The sequence below is a fragment of the Lacerta agilis genome, chromosome 8 (genome assembly GCF_009819535.1).
Source record: "Lacerta agilis isolate rLacAgi1 chromosome 8, rLacAgi1.pri, whole genome shotgun sequence".
Classification (NCBI taxonomy): Eukaryota; Metazoa; Chordata; class Lepidosauria; order Squamata; family Lacertidae; genus Lacerta; species Lacerta agilis.
Genome location: NC_046319.1, coordinates 10606335 through 10630321, shown reverse-complemented (window position 1 = coordinate 10630321; position 23987 = coordinate 10606335). Strand labels below are relative to the sequence as shown.

Sequence of the window (23987 nt, the reverse complement as noted above, 5' to 3'; positions counted from 1 at the left end):
TTAACATGCAGCCAACATTTAAAATAAGCATATAATCTGGTCTGGCTGTAACCAGCATGTAAGAGATGTGCAAGGTAATATACCAGTGGTTCCCAAAGTGGGCAGTACTACCACTGGGGGGGGCAGTGGGATTACCCAGAGGGGCACTAAGAGGCAAGGGGAGTGAAATGAAATGAAATGCTGATGACCTTGAAAAACTGGTATTACTAAATCAGGTTCACCCATTTTATTGAATTGGACTTTGATACACTTCTGAATTTTATTGTGTCAATTATGTTCCTTAGTGGATTGTGCAAACCAATACACTGAATAATGTTTTTTGTAGTGTATGGCAGCGGGTGCTGGGAATGAATTTATGGAACCCAAGCAGTGTTAGAAATTCCCAAGGTGTCAGGCGCTTTTTTTGCAATTGGCACCGATCCAATTACTACCATGTGGAGATCTCTGGATGTCGGGTTGGCGACTGACATCTTCATCTGGCTACCCCCTCCAGCTTTCTTAAGCAGGTAAGTAGAACAGCTTACTTATTGCATTTATATCCCACCCTTTCCTACAAGAAGTACATGACTCACCCCCTCCTCAGTTAAACTCTACAACGACCCCATGAGGTAGGTTAGGCTAAGAGGCTGTGACTGGCCCAAGGTCACCCAGTGAGCTTCATGACTGAGTGGAGGTTTGAGCACTGATCTCCACAGTCCTAGTTTGACGCACTAACCACTACACTAGACTGCTTCTTCTACAAGGCAGCTGTATCAATCAAGTAGGTAAATAAATATGGGGACAGCCAAATGTCACTTAGAGAAGGACCTGAAATATTTTCTTTGAAGCTTGAATTTGCTTTATCCTGGATTGCTTTATTTGATGTTTTAATGTGTTATAAAACGAGATTTTTTCTTTAAAATATAAAGTGGTATAGAAATGAAATGAAAAATCATCATCATCATCATGGGGGGGGGGGAATGGTGCCTAGACACTGTGCTGGTGACCGTAACCTAAGCTTAAGGTGCCATTTGGCAATAAGCTTACCGGTATATATCTGACACTGAACCCAAGGGGGCAGTGGCCTGAGAAAGTTTGGGAACCACTACTCTAAAGTTTGGCTTCACACCATGGCAAGCCTGAAAACTGACAACACCTACACACACACACACACACACACACACACACGCAAGCATGTTATTTCTGGGTAGGCATCAGCTGAGGTACAAGACCTGGGGCTCAAGGCAACCCATTTTGTTTTACAGCAAAATCCTGCTATATAGAGATTTGTGTATGAACTCCCCACACAAAGGAGAGCTGAATGAGACAGTGTTTTGATTTGCAGCTTAAATGAAAATGTGGGTGCCTCCCCACCATTTCCGCTATGTCTCAGGACAGAGGAAGTTTGTATCCCCTCTGGTTGGCTGGCTTGGCTTTCTTACAAAGCCTGTGACAGATTTACGATACTACCCATAAGCGTAGCAGTGGCGGCCGCTCAGAGACTTCAGCAGACATTAGCCAGTTCAGCTCTGCTGTGGCAGAGACAGCCTCGGCTCCCCTTCCCACTCACAGCTTTTAACCACCATGGCTGTCAAGGGTGGAAGCTCTGTTGTCAGAGCTTCCACCTGTCAGAGCGGATGTGTTTACAAGAAACAGGATTAACTTCATGAAGTCTCCCTATAAATTTGTTTTCCAAACACGGACTCTTTTTTCAAAAGAAAAAAAAAGTTGGGGATTATACTTGGACGAGGAATGCTAAAAGGAATACTAGCTCACTTTGGGAGTTCACACACAGAGAGAGGATCAGGTTTTTCCAATTTAATTCAATACCACTGGCCACAAGCAAGGAGAATGCCGCTGTTGCATTCAGGACCTGCTTGCTGGCTTCTTTTTGGGCCACTGTGAGAAAAGGATGTGAGGCAAGCAAACTCTTGCACTCATACCCTGGAACTGATAACCACCATGTAAGTTTACCTGCAAAGCTGGTAAGACCAGCTTCTGTGCCACTGTGACAACAGCAGCTGACATTGTACTAATCCCTTCCTCCTCACACCTCTACACATCTAAAACCACAAACAGGGGCTCACAGGCACCTCCTGTGCATTCTGTGCTGCTACATCAGAAGTGGCATGCGCGCGCGCACACACATTATTGCATGTTGTCATCAGGTCCCTGTTCATGGCAACAGAGGAACTTCTCCAACTGTGTGACAGGCTAGCTCCATCAGACCTCCTCTTCGTCAACTGTCATCTGAGGGCAGCCATTCCATCAGAAGGCCTCGATCAGACGGAACGGAAGAAGGGCTCATTCCATCAGCTTTTCCAAAAGCCCAGCTCCATCAGGCATCTCCTGCCCCCAAACTGTGCCAGCTCATCATTATAAGAACAGCAGCTTAAGAATTGGTGGTCTGAGTTTGATTTCCCCCCTCTTACCTCCCTATCCCTTTCCCCTTGTGTGTCAAGTTCCTTTTAGACTGTCAGCATGGAGGGACTGTCCTGTTTTAATTGAATGCAACTAAGCCACTCTGAAAGCCCTTTTGGCTGAAGAGAAGGATAGAAATGCTTTAAATAAAAATAACAGATATATAAACTTCCATCTGCTCACAAAAAAGAAGAGCACAGTGTGAACTGGATCGCCTGCACTGAAAGGAGGTTGGAAGCTTTTCTGGTTGAGGAAAAAGTGCATGCTAGTGCAGAGAAAGCCCATTATTCTAAATCCAGCTCTAGGAGAATGGGTCCAGCGTGCTCTGTTTTCAACACAGGGTAGCAACAGACCCCTCTGGGTTCCTCATTTGGCACCTATCCCACATACAGTCCTCAAGCTACATTGACCCCCTCCCTCTTCTTTTTTAAAAAGGACTTTAGAAGCAGCTGCTGTGCCTCTTCCCTCATCCACCTGGTATTTTACAGATCTACATCTGGGGCGTTGATATGATCTTCTGTTGGCAGGCAAGCAAAACAAAACTCAGAGGGGGGCAAGGGAAGAGTAGAAGAAAAGGCAATGCTAGCTTGAAACAAAGCTTGTTCTGGGAAGTTGCCAATAAGTTTATCAAAAAATCTTAACTGGCCCAACCCTCCGAAAGCAAACAGAGAGGCCCAAGACTTACAGTGTGTTAAAACACAACAGCCTTGAACCCAAGGAGCCAACAATGAACCTGAGATCTTGTTTCTGCCCTGTGAAGTAAGGCCTGGTGTTACAGTAGAAGAGTCTGGATGCTGGATCAGGCTACTGGCCTTTCTAGTGGAACATCCTGATCTTATAGTGGCCAACCAGATGCCCCAATTGGAAGCCCAAAAGCAAGACCTGAGAACAACAGCAACCCTGCCCTGCTGCAGTTTCCATCAACTCTTATTCGGAAGCAATGCTGCCTCCAGCTGTGGAGGCAGAGCACAGCCATCATGGCTAGTAGCCACCTATAGCCTTGTCCTCCCATGAATTTTAGTGTTGTGTGACCAAGTCCTTCCTTTGGTTTGCCCTGAATCCTCCAAAATTCAACTATATTGGATGTTCATGAGTTCTAGTATTATGAGAGATGGGGAAAGACTGTAAGAAAGAAGGCAGGTAGGTGGCCGGGTGGGGTAGGGGGAGTGGCTGAGATTGAGAGGACTTGGCAGGGGGTGGAGGTGGGAGATCTCACAGGCCTAATGTAAGCCAAAATTGCCCAAACAAGTGCCCCAAAATGCCAACTCCCTTCAGTATGCCAGTATATAAAGGGGAAATATGTGGAGAGCTGCCAAGTCATCAGTTGCCAGCAGGCTTAATGTATGCCCATCCTCTTATTGTCAGCTGCACTCTGGCACTGCATTAAGAGACCAGCTCCAGGCCCTGCCAAAACCTTATTACTGCCACCAGGGCTCTCTGGCCTGGCATTGGCTCCCGCAGTTCCATTTATGTCTTGGCTTTTCTGAACTTCCCCCCTCAAAGCCCAGGGTTATATTTCCGACGCCTGCAGCGCAGAGACGCAGCAAGAGAGCCCAGTTAAAAAGCCACAGACATCGGTCCTCCAGATACTTTTCTATTTCTGGTATGCACCAGTGTGCAAAAAATAAAACTGGGGTGGCAGGTAGCTGGAGATCAGTTTCAAGCTCAGTAACACAGTCAGCGTAAGAAGGAAAGAGGTGGGGGGGGGCATGGTGGGGCGGGCTTAAGGATAGCAGATACCCTAGAGAAATATCAGGGAGGTTTCATTTACAGTGCAGTTTTAAAAAGTTACTTGCAGGCAGTTTCTAAACCGTAATGAGGAAGTTATGGGCTGGAGAGCCAGATTAGAATGTTTGCCATGGAACAAGAACAGCAATGCCTCCCTAGGGTTCTGTATCCAGTATCAAACATCTATGAGCAGTAGGGATTAAGGTGAGCCTGGACTCTGTCCCTGAATCTGTTGGCAATGCCAGGCCTCAGCGCAAGGCACATATGCATGATAATGCACATAAATGAGAAGAATGGCTCAAGGTAGTGTCCCTCCTTCTCCCCTGAGGAACAATACACTCTGACTGCCTCTGAACATGGAGGTTCCACTTTGCCATCAGAGACAATCACTATTAGCAGACTTCCCCTGCACCATGAATTTGTCTAGTCCTCCTTTTCAAAACAAGCAACTATTACAAATGGGGGTGACTACAGCAGTTGGCAATGGCTTAGCCACTCTCCCCATGCAGCTGTTTCCTTACTACATTTATATCCCACCCTTTTCTCCTCATTTAATCCCCACAACAATCCTGTGAGGTAGGTTAGATTGAGAGGCAGTGGATGGCTTGAGGTCATCCCATGAGCTTCATGGCAAGGTGAATATTAGAACCCTGGCCCTACTCCAACACTCTAACCCCTATGTCACACTGTTGGGAGTGCCAGAGGAAGGCCTCACTAAATCAGATGCAGCGAACACCTCAAAGACCCCAAAAGACTCCCTGGGTCCGTCACACATGACCTACCGGCAACTGAGCAGACCATTCTTAATTTCCGCAGACAAGCACTCCTTGCTTTTTAAAAAGCAAGACATCTGGCTTCCTCTTCCAACATTTCAAGAGGAACTCCGCTAACCCGTTGACTAGGAAACCAAGTGCAAATTGTTCAGTTCCATCGTCAATCATGCTTGGCAAGTGTCAACACGGCATACGGTACAGAGAAGAGCAAAGAGGGTGGGGAACCTGGAATGCACCACGCAGAAAACCCCTTTAAAGCCTGGAGAGAATGTGTACAACTGAACACACACAGAGATGCTCTTGAGCTTAACCCCATTAACTAGAACCCTGGGAGCTTCCATCTTCAAAAGAACCATGTTCCCACACTATCTCTCTGAAACACATCTTGCTTGCTCAGACATTGCAGTATGCTTGCAAAATGATTCAAGCAAAAAAAGATTAGTCCACATGCACAGTGGTTCTCCTTTACAAAAAAATATGCTACAGTCCACAGCATAACAGAATGGAGATTTGTCTTAGGAGGCAGCTGCTTCACATCCTGGGTGAGTGCTGCTGATTGCACAAGCTGGAGGTACCAAATGCAGCTAGCTGCTTTATGGCTAGGAAGAGCAGTACAGGGCTAGCTAGGAAGGGATCTGGAAGCCCTAGCAATGCCACAAGCATCTGCAAAGCCGGAATGCGTTAAGAGCTCCATAAAGCAAGAGGCTGAGGAAAAGATGAGGGGAAGCAAAGGACCACTCCAAGTTCAAAACGTGTTCCTTGTTTCAGAACCCTGATTCAAGTGGGTGGGCATGCCAACAAAGCTGGATGTCATTGGTTGATTTCTCCAGCACACCCAGACACTACTTTAAAGTGCTGTTTGCTGCAGCCTCCTCACTTAATTAGCATCCTCAAGTTGAAAGCTGGACAACCCCCCCCCAAGAGGGAAGCAGCAGGGACCACCTCAAAGTACAAAGGCCACATGGCTGTAACTACAGCTCTCTGAATCCTGACTCAGTGTTTCAAACCACCACACCACCCACTTCCCTCAGGATTTAGTTTTTCTTACCAGTTTGGGTCAAACGTACAAGCTTCAGTTCTGAACTTTTAGGACTTATTTACCAATCATTATTGTGGTTAGTGGGTTAGTTGTGCTTGCAAGCTTAACAGTCCTTCAGATTCACAGTACTTTCTGTCAGCTCCCATACACACAATCCTATTCTATGGACTGGGCCCTTGGGCCATAAAATGGCTTGGCCTGTCTGCAGTAGGGACATGGTATGAACACACACTCAAATTTAAAAGTGCTCTCTACTTTTCAATTGGTGACCAGGAATTCTCTTGTGCAGAGGTTTATAGAATCACAGAACTATAGAGTTGGAAGGAATCCCAAGGGTCATCTAGTCCAACCCCCTGCAATACAGGAATCACAGCTAAAGAATCCCTGGCAGATGGCCAACCAATCTCTGTTTAAAAACCTGTTCCACTGTCAAACAGCTCTTACTATCAGGAAGTTCTTCCTTGTACTTCTTACTGAATCTTGCAAAGGAAGTCCTAGGAACATGCTGAGAGCTCTCTGCAACTTACTGCTACTCCTTATAGGGACCATCTTGAACTACGCATTATGAGAATCAGCAAAGAACCCAAACTGTAGGGAGGCAAAATTCATTACCTGACTAGGCTTCCACCCAGGACTTTACATGAAACAAACAAACAAAACCCTTAGTTTTCAACAGTGCTGCTACAGAAGAGCACCAGCAACAGGGCCAGACAGGCTTCTTTCAAGAGGGCATTCCACAACAGTGGCACCACAATCAAACAGGTCACACCCGTGGATCCACCAGGATTCTGTTCTGCCTCCACAGAGGCAGAAATGCTTCTGAATGTTGCTGGAAACCACAGGAGGGGAGAGGGCCCTTGTGCCCAGATTCTGCTCGAGAGTTTCTCACAAGGGCATCTGGTTGGCCACTGTGAGAAGAGGATGCTGGACAAGATGGGCCAATGGCATAATCTAGTAGGTGGTTCTTATGCACAGTACATTTTGCCCAGCCCAACACTCTGGCAGCCACATACTAGGCCAGTGGAGATTTCCAAATGATAACCACATGTGAAACACACTGCAGCAGAAGTCCCAACCCGGTTGTTACTGAAGCACGAGTGACCACAGTAGTTCTATCTTCTGAAAGACCAGCCTAAGGTGGTAAAAGGCATTCCTGACCACCCACTTTGACATGACCCATAAACACAAGGTTCCTAAAAGAATTTTGTACGTTAAGATATATGTTGGCAATATAACAATGAAAATGCCTTTTTGAGGCATATTGCGTGTTGGGCATGTCCTGTGGAGATATTGTTCATATTCACTTTGTCTTGGGGAAATCCTTGGTTTTCACCGATGCTCCTGTGGCGTAGGAACTAACAAAAAGCTTGCAAACGTGGGTTCCACAAGCCCTTATAGTGACCAAGGGACTTGTACTGTAAGGACAAATGTTCACCATCAGTCATCCAGCCATTTTAAAATCTCACTGTCCTTCCTAGGTCTAAACACATAAATCGTAATCATCAATTTCATTTAGATACCTATTTGGAATGCTTACATTACTGCAGTTTTATAATTAATATCAGATTTTTAATTGTCATCATTTGTTTTTACTTTTTCTGTTATAACTGCAGATGAAAATGTGGAGGGAACTTAGGGTTCTCTCAAGCTGCTGATACCTCCTCGTGTGCTGCTTTTAATATTATATTTTACGTTGTTGACCCCACCCTGGCACCTTGTGGGGAAAGGCAGTCTAATGAGTCTAACAACATCTACAAACCAAATTCTGGTAATGAGTTCACTATTAGCATATATGAATACTAGGTTTGGGGACAAAGAGCTGATGAGGGCTATTACCTCACTGAGCCCTCCTTGCAGCCTCTGATGAAAGCATTCGCCTGACTGCTATGGGAAACAGGATACAAAAGATGGACCTTTGGTCTGATCCATCAAGATTGCTCTTAAATCTGGGGGCCAACATTCTAAATAAGGGATAGTGAACCTAGTGCTCTCCACAGATGTTGCTGAACTACAGCACCCATAATCCCTGGCTACTAGCAATGTTGGGCAGGGCTGATGGGAATAGGAGTCCCAGCAACATCCGGAGTGCACCACCTTGGTTACCTAAGCCCTAAATCCACCTCCAGTCAAGAATAAGAAAAGCCAAAGAAAAGACAGCAGGTGTTCTTAATACACCTAGGCTTGTGTGCCAAGTCCACTTGCTCAGTCCTTGTGCAGCTTTGGGCTTTGTTTGCCCCCTTTAAAAAATTCCCCAAGTTTTTTTTTTGTACTTCTGCAAGCACACAATGTGTCCCCCACCAGAGGTACTATCCCTCCCCTAACACTCAATGGGAAACATTTCTGTGGAATTAAAAGCAGGCAAACACTGGGAAGTGGTACACTTAGGGCAAAGACTCACACAGAGTTGCAGCAGCAGCCTTCTTTATAGGCAGTGCTCTGAATGCTCAAATACAACTTTGAGGTGCTTTCTTGCACTCCAGCACACACTTTAGAGAAGAACTGGTACAGACGAAGATGTTTTGTGCACTGAAAATTCACAAGCAACAAGGCCACTATGACAACCCCTGCCACCAGATTCACAGGACAAAGTGCTTTTCGCCAGCTAGCATACCACCAGCAGCTTCCCCCTGGTCAGAGATGGCCTTTCCACTATTATCAGCCTGTGAACATCCAGACTTGACTACAGCCACACATTACAGTGGAATGGAAGGTGGTGGACTCTCCTTTGGAGGTTTTTAAGCAGAGGTGGAATGGCCACCTGCTTTATTTGAGATTCCTGCATTTTCACAGTACCTTCCAATTCTATGGCACTACCCTTTAATTGTTACAAAATAAGACAGACACATGGAACAAGACACATGGAATATATCTTGTCAGTGTAGGAACAGCTCCACTAGCTTCCCGTCTGTTTCCAGGCACAATTTCAAAGACACAACCTTCACTTTTAAAGTGGCCTTACAGTTAAGCACTAGCCTGGTCACAAGGAGACCAGGAATTTCTCCAGGTGAGTAAGTGGGCTAGCAAAGGAGGAACAGAAGGCCTGGTTCCTCCTACGCCAACCCACCATGCTTCTAATGGGCAACGTTTTGACCAACCTGCTCCTTCTACAAAAGGTCTCTCTTAGCGGTAAAAAGCAGGTGAGCAAACATTTTTCCATGTAATGAAATGTCTGCTTTAAAGCCTAATAATAATAATAATAATTTATTTATACCCCGCCCATCTGGCTGGGTTTCCCCAGCCACTCTGGGCGGCTTCCAACAGAACATTAAAATGCAATAATCTATTTAACATTAAAAGCCTCCCTAAACAGGGCTGCCTTCAGATGTCTTCTAAAAGTCTGGTAGTTGTTTTTCTCTTTGACATCTGGTGGGAGGGCGTTCCACAGGGCGGGTGCCACTACCGAGAAGGCCCTCTGCCTGGTTCCCTGTAACTTGGCTTCTTGTAGTGAGGGAACCGCCAGAAGGCCCTCGGCACTGGACCTCAGTGTCCGGGCAGAACGATGGGGGTGGAGACGCTCCTTCAGGTATACTGGACCAAAGGACTGGACTATGTAGCTCAGGACCAGAGTAACTAAAGGACCACCTCTTCCTATATGAGCTCACCCACTGCTTAAGATCAACATCAAAGGCTCCACAACAGGTGCCTTTGCAAACCAGATACAGGGCTGTCTCCTGGTGGCGGCACCCTGCTTACACAATACTCTCCCCAAGGACACCTGCCTAGTACCTCTTTGGTGCCAGGTGAAGTCAGTTTTTTATATATCATTTGTGCTCTTAGTGGCTTATTTTTTCACCTTATTTGTCCTCACTGTTTTGCTCTTCCCTCTGGTGCTTACTGTTTTATGTTTTAATATTTGTGTTTTAACCTTAAGTGGAGGGTCGTTCATAAACACTGTTTATGCTAGCTAGCATCGCACAGTCGTTAGAGTGTTGGAGTAGAACACCTCGGTTTGAATCCTTACTAGACCACGAAGCTCACTGACCTTGGGCCAGTCACTACCTCTCAGCCTAACCTACCCAACAGCGCTGTTGTGAGGATTATATAAGGAGAGGGAGAGCCATGTACCCTCCTTGGAGAAAAAGGTGAGATATAAATGCAATAAATCAATAATAATAATAATAATAAATTTAAAAAAAACACACACTTGATGAAAGGCAGAATAATGAAGAAAATGAATATGCCACACTAGGGTAACTACACTCTTGGTCCAGACAGGAGCAGAGAACACCCATGGGACTTGGCACCTCTTCCTTGGAACACTTTCCTCACTCTCCATTTCTAGGGTGAGTCGCACTAGGGTGCCAAGTCAGCTGGGGAGGAGGAGAAGAGAAACAGAAGCAACGCCTGCCCACAGCCCCCATCTCCTCCAAAAGGAGCCATTCCTATGGGCAAGTACAGTATCAAGCACTCTAAAAATAGACAAGCGCCACATTATACTGTATGCTTAAGTTTTATTGCCTGGGCGATGAATGCCGTATTGCTTCTACTAAAAACGCATGCCAAAACCAGGTAACTGTCATGCTCAAGACTTAGCACACTCAGTTAAAAAAAGAACGAATGAATGAACAAGGGGTGGTTAGGAGTGTGGAACAAGCTTACCAGAAACCATTATACAGTGCAATGAGAGAAATATTGCAATATGCCATTTGCAAGGGTGTTTGCCACCTACTAAACTTGGTCGCCCTGACTGATGACCTCTATTAGGTTTGCACTACTGCAACCCTGTTGGTTCTCCTTTGCCTCTCAGCAGCTTTTGATTCCAATGACCATGGTGTTCTTCTGAAGCCACACAGGGAGCTGGGAGGTGGAAACACTATATTGCAGTGGTTCAGCGCCTACCGTCAAGGTCTCTCCCAGAAAGTAATACTAGGGAGTTGGTTGCTCAGCAATATGGCTTTAGAGATCTATATGAAACAGCTGGGAAATACCATCCAGGGATTCAGAGTGAAATGTGGTCAGTATGCTCATAACACACAGTTCTCTCTCTCCATCTGTCAGAAGAGGCTGTGAAGGTGTTAGACCATTATCTAGGGACAGTGAAGGGCTGAATGGAGACAAATAAACTGAGGCTGAATCCTGATAAGATGGAGTTACTGTGGGTGGGTGGTTCCCATATCTTGGTCTTGGAATTAGGTTTATGACCTGTCCTACGGGGTTGCAGTCCTCCTGAAGGCACAGGTTCATATTCTTGGAATTCTGAATTCCCATGTGTCACTGGAGTCTCAGGGGGCTCCTGTGGCTAGGAGTACTTACCACCAGGTTGGGCTGATTCACCAGCTGCAGCTGTTCCTAGATTGGGATAGCCTGGTCTCAGTTGTCCAGGGCAGGTGACCTACCATCTGGACTACAGTAATGCTTCCTATGTGGGGCTGCCCTTGAAGATGGTCCAGAGGTCACAGCTAGGGCAGAACATGACTGCTAGCTAGTGACTGGGGCAGGTCAATGGAACATGTGTCCTGGAAGCACTGCACCAGCTGTCAGTGAGCTACTGGGCTCAACTGGTATTAGTGCTAGCATACAAATCCCTAAAAGGCTGGGGATGCAAGTACAGTAAAAATATACCTTCCCGATTCTCACCATTGCAAACCCTACAAACAGCAAATGAGGCCTTGTTGGTAATGCCACCACAGGGGGTTTCCAAAGCCTTTTCAGTGTTAGTTTTCCATTTGTGGAATGCCCTCCCTAACTAGGAAAGTCTGTCTCCCTCATTATTGACTTTCATGACTAAAAACGTTCCTGTTTACCCAGGCATTTCTCCTGCAAGTTCATAAAGAGGCAAGTTCTGTAGGGAGCTGCCAGCAATTCACACAAAAGGAAGCTTTACTTTTTTATTTTAAGAAGTTCATTGGGCAGACATACCTGCTCCCCAAAATGAAACGACCCCCCCCCCTAAAATTCTGGTGGTCTGTAAAATTTCAACATCTGCCTAAGTTTGATTTAACTTGCAACCCTTCTTAACATGGTAAGGTGTTCCTGTGTACCCTGGATGCCTATGAGTTTGCACAAACAGAACTCGGGGAAATGAACAAATGTACACCTTTGTTATGTGTACCCGGCACTCAGAAATTCTGTAAACATAAGTGCACACACCTGGCTGATCCTGGAACAATCTGCCCGCCACCATCCCAAGGAAGATGCAAGTGTGTGAAAGGACAACTTCCTCAATAACTACCAACAGCCTCGGATTCTGTGCAAAAGATCTGCCCTGCATTGTGAAGTAAACATCAGGCCCTGAATACCAACTGTTAGGTATGAAAATGCATCATTTCCAGACAATTCCAAGTGCCTGTGCTATCAGTAGGCACAACTATTTTATGCATGACTATATACTTCATGCCCCACATCTGATGGAGACAGAGGCAGTATGACTCTGAAAACGTTTCTGAGAATCACATGTTGGGGGAGAGCATTGTTGCACTCATGTCCATAGGCACCTGCCTGGCCACTGTGAGAAAAGGATGCTGGAACAGATGGGCATTTGGCCTGATCTAGCAGCAGGGCTTTTCTTATGTTTTGATGTGCACATACCCAGCTTTGAGGTTAGCAGGGTGGAATGAATGCATAGCACATTATATGGAAATACCCTAACAGGTTTGTTAGCCCCACAAGTCTGTCAGCGTGGACACGTACATTCATATAGGACAGGTGACAACAGAACTAGTGCAAAATTATATGAAACAGAAACAGGCTTGTCTCTTGAACTAAATCTGGAAGATATGAGACAGGAAAGGATGTTTTATTTTTCCACCTAACACAGAATTTTCAGACTACAGGTCTACTCGCAACTCAAGCACTGACATGAATCAATGTATATTTTTGCTGTTGCACAGCTGTTTGTGTTGTGAGCTGCTTTGGACATGTGAAAAAGCTACATATAACTGAAAAAAATGATGATGGCTGGTTACCCAACCATGAGCAGAACATAAGAACAGGAGAGAAGATGCACTATGCATCAGGTCAGTTGCCCAGCTAGTCCAGCCTCCTGTTCTCAGAGGGGCCAACTAGATGTTCCAACGGCAGGCCTGCAAACATCCAGTTTCCAGCAACTGAAAGTTCTGGCTCCTTCCTCCCCAATCTATACCTCCAAACCTAATCCTCTAAATCCAGGGAGGAATATTTGTTTTGTATGCAGATGTTATCACGCTCAAGACCTGGTCACCTGACATCTCCAGTTAAAGGAATTAAAGACAGTCACTGGCAAGACTCTCAGCCTGAGATCTTGGAGAGCTGCTGCCAGTCAGAATAAATAATACTCAGCTAGATGGGTCTGGCTCTGTAGAAGACCACTTCACATATAGTAGACTAGCAAGCAGCTTAATTAAAGAGCCCTTTTTTGCTCTCTGTAAGGGCAGTCATACAGTTAAGGTAATTGCACCAAGCAAGCCATCACACAGAATGAATTAGTAACTGGAGAGAGATTTGCCACATGGATTGCTCAGTCATTCAAAGGGACCTGTGCACGAGCTGGCACACTTTTGTATCAATCTGCAAGGAATGGTAAACCTCTCTGTTCACACCATCACCACCTCAGGTTTCCAGTAGATTGTGCACACTACCGCAGCTCCCTTTGAAACAGGAAAGCCATGACATTTGCTGAGTGCCATACAGCGTTTGCTAGTGCAAGGTCCTCCTACTGTCTTAGAGGCCACAGTGACAGCTACCAAACCACAGCAGTCACTGCAGAAATGCCCCACCTTTATGACTCAATGAGACAAAGCCGTGCTTGTGTTTCCCACCAACATTACTTTGACCAAGCCCAGCAGGTACAACAGTCTTCATTGACATCCCCCACCCCACAACAAATGTTCTGGACTACAACTCCCATCAGCCCCAGCCAGCACAGCTAATGGAATCTGTAGTCCAAAACATCTGGAGGGTGCCAGGTTGACCAAGAAAGAGATATGAGATAGTGAAGAGACATCGTAGAGAATTGGAACATACTGCCACTTTCTACAGGTAAGCTATAGTTCCATCGACACCAGGCCAATGCTCTACCTGAAGCGATTTCCAAGTGTCCTGGCCAGAAAAACTCCAAGTACAAGAAGAATTGGGATGCCAAAACTTGCCTCTTTAAAACTACATTGGTAGGTCCTTCCCATTTACAAGCAACTGCCTAACAGCCAGCTCTACAAACATTTTATCATGTAAAGGAAGCCGTGGATAATTTTTTTTTACCATGCTTTTTCACCCACTCATGGAAACCACCAGTCATCTCCTACTCAAGGTGTTCAAAATTTCCCCGGGGAGCCAGGTGTGTTTTGCTACTGGAGCTGGTCTAATTGTGACTATGTGGATATTTCTGGGTGCCAGGTAGCGACTGACATCTCCATTGAGCCAGTGCCATGTGCTTCTGTGTTACCATGTGAATCATGGATCCCTTGCTGGGCATCTTAGTTCCCCATCATCAGTGCAGGGCCGAGTACAGATAGATTTCACTGTGCTGCAGGCACCCAAATGGAACTCATGCCTCATAGTTAATACCATTTCCACTGTGTGCATTTCACCTTCTTGCATACTGGGACAAGTGAACTGTTATAAGAGCAAACTACAGTCAAGCAATGTAGCTGAGATCATAGAATTGTAGAACTGTAGTGTTGGAAGGGACCCCAAGTGTCATCTAGTTCAACATGCTGGCAAACGAGACATTCTGTTGTTGCTACCGTACACCTAGCTTATGTATCTGAGTTTCTAACACTGCCTATTCTGTGTATTCCGCAACAGTCACTGCATCTCACACCAGCTCCACCCCACAATCCCATCTCTCTTATACTATTCTACCAAACACCCTTAAAACCAATACAGTCGTACTTCGGGTTACGTACTTAATTGGTTCCAGGTCGCTGTACATAACCCGAACAAAGCGTTTTGCGCATGCGCAAAGTGCGAAAATGCTTCTGCGCATGCACAGATCATGTGTGTGGCAGGTTACACTTCCGGGTTATGGGAGTACGTAACCCGAAGCATACGTAACCCAAGGTATGACTGTTACCTCCCTTTCCACCACAAGACTGCCCAAGGATCAGCCATCATTACTCCTCCAGTTATGAGGAGGTATTCTCACAACATATACTCTGCCTCCTCAAGAATTCTCTTCTGTGTACATTTCTACATTCTCCTGCTACTCTTATTTATACAGTGCCAAAAGTGTATACAAAGAAAACGAAAAAGTTGAATTACTGCCCTGATACACTTACAGTCTAGACTCTAGGCGTTGACCAGCAGGTACATATGCATTTAGGAAGCCTCAGGAAGGCCTTCCCCTCCAGGTCTTCACACTTGTTCTTCCCCACTGCAACCACTTTCCCCCCAAACCAACCACCTACCTGCCCCCTCCCCCAAATCCTGCCAACACTCTTCTTCCTTCTCTCTCTCCTCCCACCGCATAGCCACTTTCAGGAAACCTCCTGCCATCTATAACAACCATTGCCTGTTCCTTCACCATCTCATTACACCACACTTGTACACTGGATCTACCTCATAGTACCCAACCAGGGGGGAGGGACAGGAAGAGTGTTCCATTCTAGACAGCAACATCTCTTCCCACTAGTAACTCGCAAGTCTTCACCTCTCCCATATATCCCCTCATTTGTGCAAACTGTCATTATATAGTCTTCCCACATTCTTGTCAGCTGTATTCCATAATTCCAAGTCAATCATCTCTCATCTTTCTCCTAATCTCAGTTCAGCACAGAAGCAAAGGAAAGGAAAAATGGAACTCCCCATCTGACAGTTAACAGCCACAACTCCAAGGCCTTTCCTTCTCACCAGCTAATAAACCCACAACCACAGCCATTGCCATCCTACTTGCCCTCTTGACCTCAACACCACCATTGCCTCCTCCAAGGTCTTCCACCTCACGTAGCCGTCACCCCCTTGGCAGCTTTGGCTACATGGTGTAACCACAAAAACAAGCTGCACCCTACAGTCCTCTATCTGTCCTCTTCTCCCCCACCTTCAGCATGCAGTGGGGCGGGGAGAAAAAGCAACAGGGGGAGGAACTTCCCTTCCTGACAGATACACCCTCTTCCCATTTCCCCCGCCCAGGCCTTGCCTCTCCCCCAGAGCCACACCCAGCCCCTTGCCTCTCTTTACTCTAGCCCGGACCCTGACAGGAAGCACCAATCACTCTCCTTCAGTCACCACTACCCGATTCCTCTCCCCAAAAATACAAATGCACATCTGGCTCCTCCTACTCCCCCCTCCCCAGCTTATCTACAACGCCTCCCCACTTTTTACTCCAGCCCAGACCCTAACAGGAAGCACAGGTAACCGCCGAAAGTGACACCTGGAGTCTTCTTTCCTTCCCGGTCCCCTCTCCCCTCCACAGTGGCCGCTCCCCCAGGAGGCCTCAGACCAACCCTTCTTTACCCCCTCTCTCTCCTCACTTCCAGGACCCGACAGGGAGCGCGAATAACTCTTTTCTCTCCCACACCCAACCCTGCTCCAGAACCAGATCGGGACCTGGCTTTTATCCCCCGCCTCGCCTCACCACCCCGATCCTGGCCAGAAGCACAAATAACCCCCTCGACACCTCCACCCCTGATTACCCTACCAGCAGCCACCGCACCTGGCTCCCCCGCCCCCGAGCTGTAACCCCTGCCTGTCCCCTTTGCACCCCAGACAGGAAGCACCAACAACTCCCCCCGTGAGCCCTCCGAGCGCCACCTGGATTCTATTCTCCGCCCCCCCCCCGCTCCCCTCAGCAGTGGCCCCTCCCCCAAGAGGACCCAGGCCGGCCTTTCCCTCACAGGAAGCGGCTCCCCACTTCCCCAGAGGAGTCGCCGTCTTCTTACCATGATGCCTCCTCGGGACGGGGCCTCTCAGCAGTGGCGAGGGGGGGCGGGGGCGGCGACGGCGGCGGCTCTTCAGTCCCTCCGTCCGGCCTCTCCGAATTCTGAGCCAGGCCGCAGCCCTCCTCCACCGCCTCCCTTCTTCTTCTTCTTTTTGCCACTTCCGCCGTTGCCTAGCAGTAGCGCATCCGGGTCAGCGGCGCGCCAGCGCGCGAGAATAGGAACGGCCGTCGCCGCCGCCCCCCCATAGCTCGTCAGCCAATCAGAAGTCGGCTCGCCGGCTATCGCCAAGTATGGAGCTGGAGGCGGCGCGCGCGCGGGAAGGAGTGGGAGAGACCATTTTGGGTATGAATGGAAAGGGGGAGCAGGCGCAGGTGTGGGAGGGACCATTTGGTTAAAGAGGGGAGGGGGGTCTCAGTATAAGGGGATAATAAGTGTTTTGGAGGTAGAGTCCATTGGGAGGGCTAATGGGGGAGAGTGAGCGCAAAGGCGTGGGAGAGACCATTTTGCTGAAGAGGGGAAGGGGAAACCCAAGCAAGACTTGGGAGGGAGAGACCATTTGCTAGCTGGAGCATGAAGCATGAAGTTGTGCGGGGGTGGTGGTGGTTGCAGATTAAGCCTGTTCCCCCTTAATCTGCAACATTTACCCAGAGTTTAAAGGCAAAGGGCGCCTCCCCCCACTCCCCACTGCTTGATCCCAACAAGAAGTTCAGAGAGGGTAGACTGCTCCTGAGCATGGAGGTTCTTTTCCTAAATGTCATGGCTATTATATTCCTTGGGGAATTCAATACATCATAATAATATGAGCCTGCTGGGTCACCCCAAAGAGGCAATCTAGGCCATTCTTCAGTCTTCCTACATCCTAAACCTGTGGGTTTTTAATCAGGAGTGGCACTATTACAACTGTGACTGTGAATTTTGAGAAGGAGGAGACCTGATGAAGGGGCATCAGCTTTCCATGCAAAGCATCCAAGATTGGATCCCCAGCATCTCCAGGTAGGGCTGGCAACATCCCTGCCTGAAACCGCCGAGAGCTGCTGCCACTCAACAATGCTGAGCTAGATGAACCAAATGTTTGACTCAGTATGTGGCCGCTTATCCTGTGTTTATACAGTATAGTCCTAATAGGGTTGTTTACCAGCAATGAGGGGTTGCACTCCTTCTGCAGGACCAGTTTCGTAGTTTTGGGGTGCTCCTAGATCCATCACTTGTCAGAGGCCCAGGTGACGTTAGCAGCTCAGAACACACGTGGTTGATGTGTCTGCTATGGCTGTTCCTCAACAGAGAGAGGCTTGCCATAGCAGTCCGTACATTAGTAATCTCACAATTAGAGTACTGTGGTTGCAATATTCATGGCGCTTCACCGCCTGATTTCTGCAAATCAAGGCACGAGAGTGGGGCAGCCAGCCTCTGCCTTGCTCCATTGGCAACTCTATATACCACCCTACCCTGTCTTCCTATTATGTGCTTTCCCCATAACCAGGAAGTGAGATGAGCATTGTAGAAACTGTTGCACTTTCAGCAGGATTTAAAGGCATTTCCTGGACAGATAACAGAATCAGAGCTGATGCAGTACAGTATTTGACATGGACGGGACGGGGTACTCGGATATATTGGAGCTGTAACAGGAACCGCATGTCCCCGGGGGGAGAACTGTTTCAGTTTTTCCACACACATCACATCAAACACATGGGTCCTGCAGGCTGGAGAACTGCTTTGATCTCACTGTGAATTGTGTTACGGCAGGCTGCTTTGTGGCTGGGAGCAGAAAGGCTGCCTGCTCTCGCAGAATTGGTAAAATGCCCACTGCTGTGGATGGAGGACAGCCTTTCTGTTCCTCTATTGTTCCATGGATTCACCCTGCTCCCTCTCTCGCTGCGCCTGCCTTCTGTTTTGACCTAGAGGTTTCCCTAAAATTAATCCCGGTACGGTGCATGCTGACAGTTCTCGGTTCAAGTCTTTCCCCCTTTCTTCCGGGTTACTGATGCGCACCAGCGCATAGGTGCATGGATTAAATCACAGCTTCAGAGAAAAATGTTGATCATAAGAAACAGCTTTGCACCGAGTCCGGCCATGTAGCTCGCTGTTGTCCACACCAAGGATAGTCAAGGTGGTGCCCTCCAGAAATCTTCCAGGTTGCTGATGTGCACTGACACATTAAGGGCATGGTTTAAATTGCAGCATCAAAGAAGAATGTTGTTCATAAGAAACAGCCTTGCACAGAGTCAGGTAGAGCCGTAGCTACATGGAGGCTAGCTGGGTTTTTTGCCCCTGGTGACGCCTCCAGCCTGTGTGTGTGAGTACGCAAATGCGTGGGGTGTGTGTGTACTAAACTGGGTCTTTGACCCGGATGAAATAAAGCCTAGTTTCACCCCTGGAGACCATTGGTCCATCTAGCTCATTACTACACGCACCAAGGGTAGACAAATTAGTGCCCCCCTGATGTTTGTTGCACTACAGTCTATGCTTGTTCCCATCATCCTTGACCGCTGAATTACCTTCTCTTTTGCCTCACCTTCCACACACACCTCAAGGTGACATTCAAAATGCAATAAAGACAGCTTTAAAACCGCTGGAATGAACACAGATAAACTTAAAAACAATATAAAGAAGACCCCATGGCAGAGACCCATTTATCCGGCTACGAAGGCCTGTTGGAACAGAAGTGCCTTCAGTTGTTTTTTTAAAAAATGCAGATAAAGTGATCACCTGCTTGGCAGGGTTGCTGTTCCACAGCAGAGGAGCAGCTACACCAAAGGCCCTGCTGTGTGTTACGGTGGAGTGGGCTCCTGAGATCTTTTTAGTTTAGAGAAAAGGTGACACGATAGCATAAAATGATGCATGGGATGGGGAATGCAGATACAGAGAAACTTGTCTCCCTCTCTCATAACACTAGAACTTGTGGACACCCGGTGAAGCTGAATATCAGAAGATTCAAGATGGAGAAAAGGAAGTCCTCCTTCACGCAGCGCGTAGGGAACTCACTCCCACAAGACAAAATCAAAAATTCTTTCCAGTAGCACCTTAGAGACCAACTGAGTTTGTTCTTGGTATGAGCTTTCGTGTGCATGCACACTTCTTCAGATACACTGAAGAACCAAGAACAGACCAAGAACAAACTCAGTTGGTCTCTAAGGTGCTACTGGAAAGAATTTTTGATTTTGTTTTGACTATGGCAGACCAACACAGCTACCCACCTGTAACTCCCACAAGAGGCAGTGATGGCCACCGGTTTGTATGGTTTCAAAAGTGGATTAGACAGATTCAGGGGAGAGGGCTATCAGTGGCTAATACCTACAGGTGAAACTCGAAAAATTAGAATATCGTGGAAAAGTCCATTTATGTAAGCAATTGTTTTCATTAGCTACTGGAGTTTAATATATGAGATAGACTCATGACATGCAAATGAACCTTTCCACGATATTCTAATTTTTCGAGTTTCACCTGTATATCCTCTGCCTCCACGGCTGCTGGAATACCAGTTGCTGTAAACCACAGGAGGGGAGAGAGCTCTTGTGCTCTAACCCTACCTGCTGGTTTCCCAGAGGCATCTGGTTGGCCACTGTGAGAACAAAACATGGGCGTAGCAAATATTATTGAAAAGCATTGAAAGTATTCAATCATCTGAGGTTCTCCCCCCTTCCCAGCAGAAGCCTGCTCCCTGCAACTTTGATTTCCTAAAAAAAACAAAAACAAAAAAAACCTCAACAACTTTGGCTGCCCCCCTCCCAACCCAAATCCTGGCTACGCCTATGGAACAAAGTGCCTTGAGTGGATAACTCAGTTGGTTAGAGCTTGGTGCTGATAACACCAAGGTTGCAGTTTTGATCCCCGTAAGGAACAGCTGCAAAGGAGGTTGGACTACCTGATGATCCTCAGGGTCCCTTCAAACTCTTATGATTCTATGCCTAGATGAGCAATTGGCCTGATCCAGCAGGCTCCTCTTATGTTTAGGAGAGCTTCTTAAGTGCAAAAGAGCTTTCTGCGTTCCTGGTCTTGATTACTTGGTACTCAGCATCATCCAGCTGTCTGTGCTCATTTACCACCCTGTGAGCCTTAAGCTTTCATTCCCTCCATGCAGAGGTCTCCCCCACCCCACGTCCTACAACACATCGCCCTAGGCGTTCACTCCATCCTCTTTCCAACCAAACAAATGTGCTCATTTCCAAACGGGCCCTGCCATAAACATCCACGTGCATGCAGCTGGTCCTCATTTCAGACCATGTTCTCTCGGAGGCTGGAGAGCGCAAACATTTTTTGGCCGGTGAACTTAAATGCAAATATTTGGGGCAAAAACGAAAAGCAGCTGTTTGATCCTTTTTATACCTCTTCTTAAGAGCAAATACAAACCCCCGCCTTCCAACCCCCCCCCCCACCCCAGTGCTTGTCTCTGAGCCATAAAGGGGGAGAAAACATCCTTGCCTTGAACTTTGGATGTGTTCTAAATAATGATTAAGGAAATGATGCTACATGGACTAACGAATCATTCAGGATTCTCTATGGCCTTTTGAACACACATGGAGTACCACCTTCCATGGGGTGGGGGGCGGACTGAATTGTGAGTCAAAAGAGAAAATCCTAAGTGATTTCCCCCCCCATACCCTCGGCTTATGTTTTTTTTATGTATTCTGTTATAAATGAGAATGGAGGAGGTCCAAGATGAATCCCAGGCAGTGTTTACAAGTTCTGGCATTATGAGAGAGGCAGAAAAACTGATTTTGTCATGACTGATTTTGTAAACTTCTATCATGTCGTCTTTTCTCTAAACTAAAAAGTCCCAAATGCTGCATCCATTCTTTGTAGGGGAGTTGCTCCATCCTCCTGATCATTTTGAGCTGCCTTTTATGAATCTTTTCCAACTCTGCAATATCCTTTTTGAGGTGAGGTGACCAGAACTGTACGCTGTACTACAAATGCAGTCACATCAATGGTCTGGCTCCATATAAAGCACCTTATTAGATTCTGTAACTCCCAGTTACAAGCATACTAGCAAACATAGTCAAAGTGGTTAGCTGGATAGCGCTTAACATGTTTGCAAAGGCACCCCATATGCATTTAATAAGGGGTCTTTTGGATCGCATGGGCAGTGACAATCAATTCCCATACACGCACTTCCTCTCTCTATGTTACAGCAAGGGGGGGGGGGGAGAGAGAGATGCTGTCTTTATGAGCATTGGAAAGCATTTCATCACAGTGAGCCAGGATTTCTTCTTTAAAAGGATTTTTAAAGTCTGTGGGGTTTGCGGCAGATCTCCCAAAGATTCACTGCACGCGGAAAGAAGCCATAACCACCAGCAGCCTTAAACAAAGGAGAGCTCTCTTTAACTCAGTAACCCCCAAATGTTAAGCTATGGGACAGGTCAGATCCACACACGACAAGGTTTCCCGTCCATGCTTTAAGATCAGTCTCTGAGGGCCCACTGGCGTTAGATTGTAGTACGCTCTGGTAGCCTGTAGGTTAGATTACTGCACATGGGGCTACTCCCAAAGATTGTTTGGAAACTGCAGCTAGTGCAGAGGTTATCAGCTGGATTATTAACTGGGACCAGAGTTCCTTGATAGAATCATAGAATCATAAGAGTTGGAAGAGACCACAAGGGCCATCCAGTCCAACCCCCTGCCAAGCAGAAAGCACCATCAAAGCATCCCTGACAGATGGCTGTCAAGCCTCTGCTTAAAGACCTCCAAAGAAGGAGACTCCACCACACTCCTTGGTAGCAAATTCCACTGCCAAACAGCTCTCACTGTCAGGAGGTTCTTCCTAATGTTTAGGTGGAATCTTCTTTCTTGTAGTTTGAATCCATTGCTCCGTGTCGGCTTCTCTGGAGCAGCAGAAAACAACCTTTCACCCTCCTCTATATGACATCCTTTTATATATTTGAACATGGCTATCATATCACCCCTTAACCTTCTCTTCTCCAGGCTAAACATACCCAGCTCCCTAAGCCATTCCTCATAAGGCATTGTTTCCAGGCCTTTGACCATTTTGGTTGCCCTCTTCTGGACACGTTCCAGCTTGTCAGTATCCTTCTTGAACTGTGGTGCCCAGAACTGGACACAGTATTCCAGGTGAGGTCTGACCAGAGCAGAATATAGTGGTACTATTACTTCCCTTGATCTAGACGCTATACTCCTATTGATGCAGCCCAGAATTGCATTGGCTTTTTTAGCTGCTGCAACCACTCTGGGAATTGTTGCTCAGTGAGGGAAATAAGAAGCCTACTAACAAATCTCAGCACTACAGTCCCCAGGATAATTTGGGGGAAGCCGTTCCTGTTAAAAGTGGTACAAGAGTGCTTTAAATGTAAAGTGCGGACGTGACAGAGTGGTTAACTTGTTATTTACTAATCACTGTGAATGTGGCTTCTTTAAAAGCTTACTCACCATCATGCTATGAACCTGGTTCCCCTCTGACTCCCCTCTTGCCCTTAAAACCCCCACTCCTTTTTCCTTATTTATTTATCATGCTCGGCATTATGAAAAGTGCTTGTAAAAGTCATGAGATGGCGGCGGGGAAGATTTGGAAACAGCGTCATCTGATAATAAATATCCACAATTGCATCGGATGGGTTTAATTGCTGGTGTGTGTCCATGGCAACTGAACGGGGGGGGGCGGACCGGGACCCTGACCTTTTTTATACATTTTTTTGCTCTGCCATCAACTTTCTTTCCCAGGAGGTGGGAAATGGATTCAAGGCTGCTAATGGAAAACGTCTTCCAGACTGCTCTTTGATAGCCTGGCGACTCTCGGATTAAAAAGCAGCAGACGGAATTCACCAAAAAAAAGAGAGAGAAAAGTCAGACTTAGGAAACAATTAGATGAGATGTTTTCCATACCTCTCAAATAGAATTTTGGACCCTGGGGAATCTAATGCATGATGACTGCCAGAGACCACGGGTGGGGGGGAAGAGAAGTTCTTTGGGATAATACGATCCATATACAAGAATGAAATCATTCTCAGTGAGACTGAGAGATACAGTTAAACTGGTATACTGTTGGTACATTACCACAGTTATGTCATCACACAAATCCAGCTGAGAGTAGGCTGTGCTGGAAAGGGTGCAACCAGATTGACACGAGGTTCCACATGGTGATGGTCCTGTCCTGTGGTACAGGCGGTGTTGCCATGTCACATGGGGCAAGTCCCATGCCAGGCATGCATGCACCCTCATAACCCTATCCTCCCCTTGAGCCCAGTCTGGTTTTTCTTCCTTTGTGCTTCCTCACACAACTAAGCCCTGGAGACGGAGGTTAAT

At 46.9% G+C, this 23987-nt stretch overlaps 1 protein-coding gene and 1 long non-coding RNA gene across 3 annotated transcripts in view; one reads left to right on the top strand and one right to left on the bottom strand.

The window, feature by feature from the left end:
• Positions 1 to 16905, bottom strand: part of CAPZB (capping actin protein of muscle Z-line subunit beta) — a 66460-nt gene extending 49555 nt beyond the window's left edge. The window contains exon 1 of one of the 2 annotated variants that reach the window (XM_033159436.1): positions 16734 to 16905. In XM_033159436.1, coding sequence (XP_033015327.1) covers positions 16734 to 16736 — 3 coding nt within the window. In that variant the 5' untranslated portion in view covers positions 16737 to 16905. The remainder of the gene's footprint in view (positions 1 to 16733) is intronic. The other variant, XM_033159437.1, reaches the window with a different exon arrangement.
• A 79-nt stretch (positions 16906 to 16984) lies between these two features.
• On the top strand, positions 16985 to 23518 carry LOC117052472. The gene is made up of 2 exons (XR_004427260.1): positions 16985 to 17075; positions 23406 to 23518. It is a non-coding gene; the product is annotated as an uncharacterized LOC117052472 (long non-coding RNA).
• The last annotated feature ends 469 nt before the right edge of the window (positions 23519 to 23987 follow it).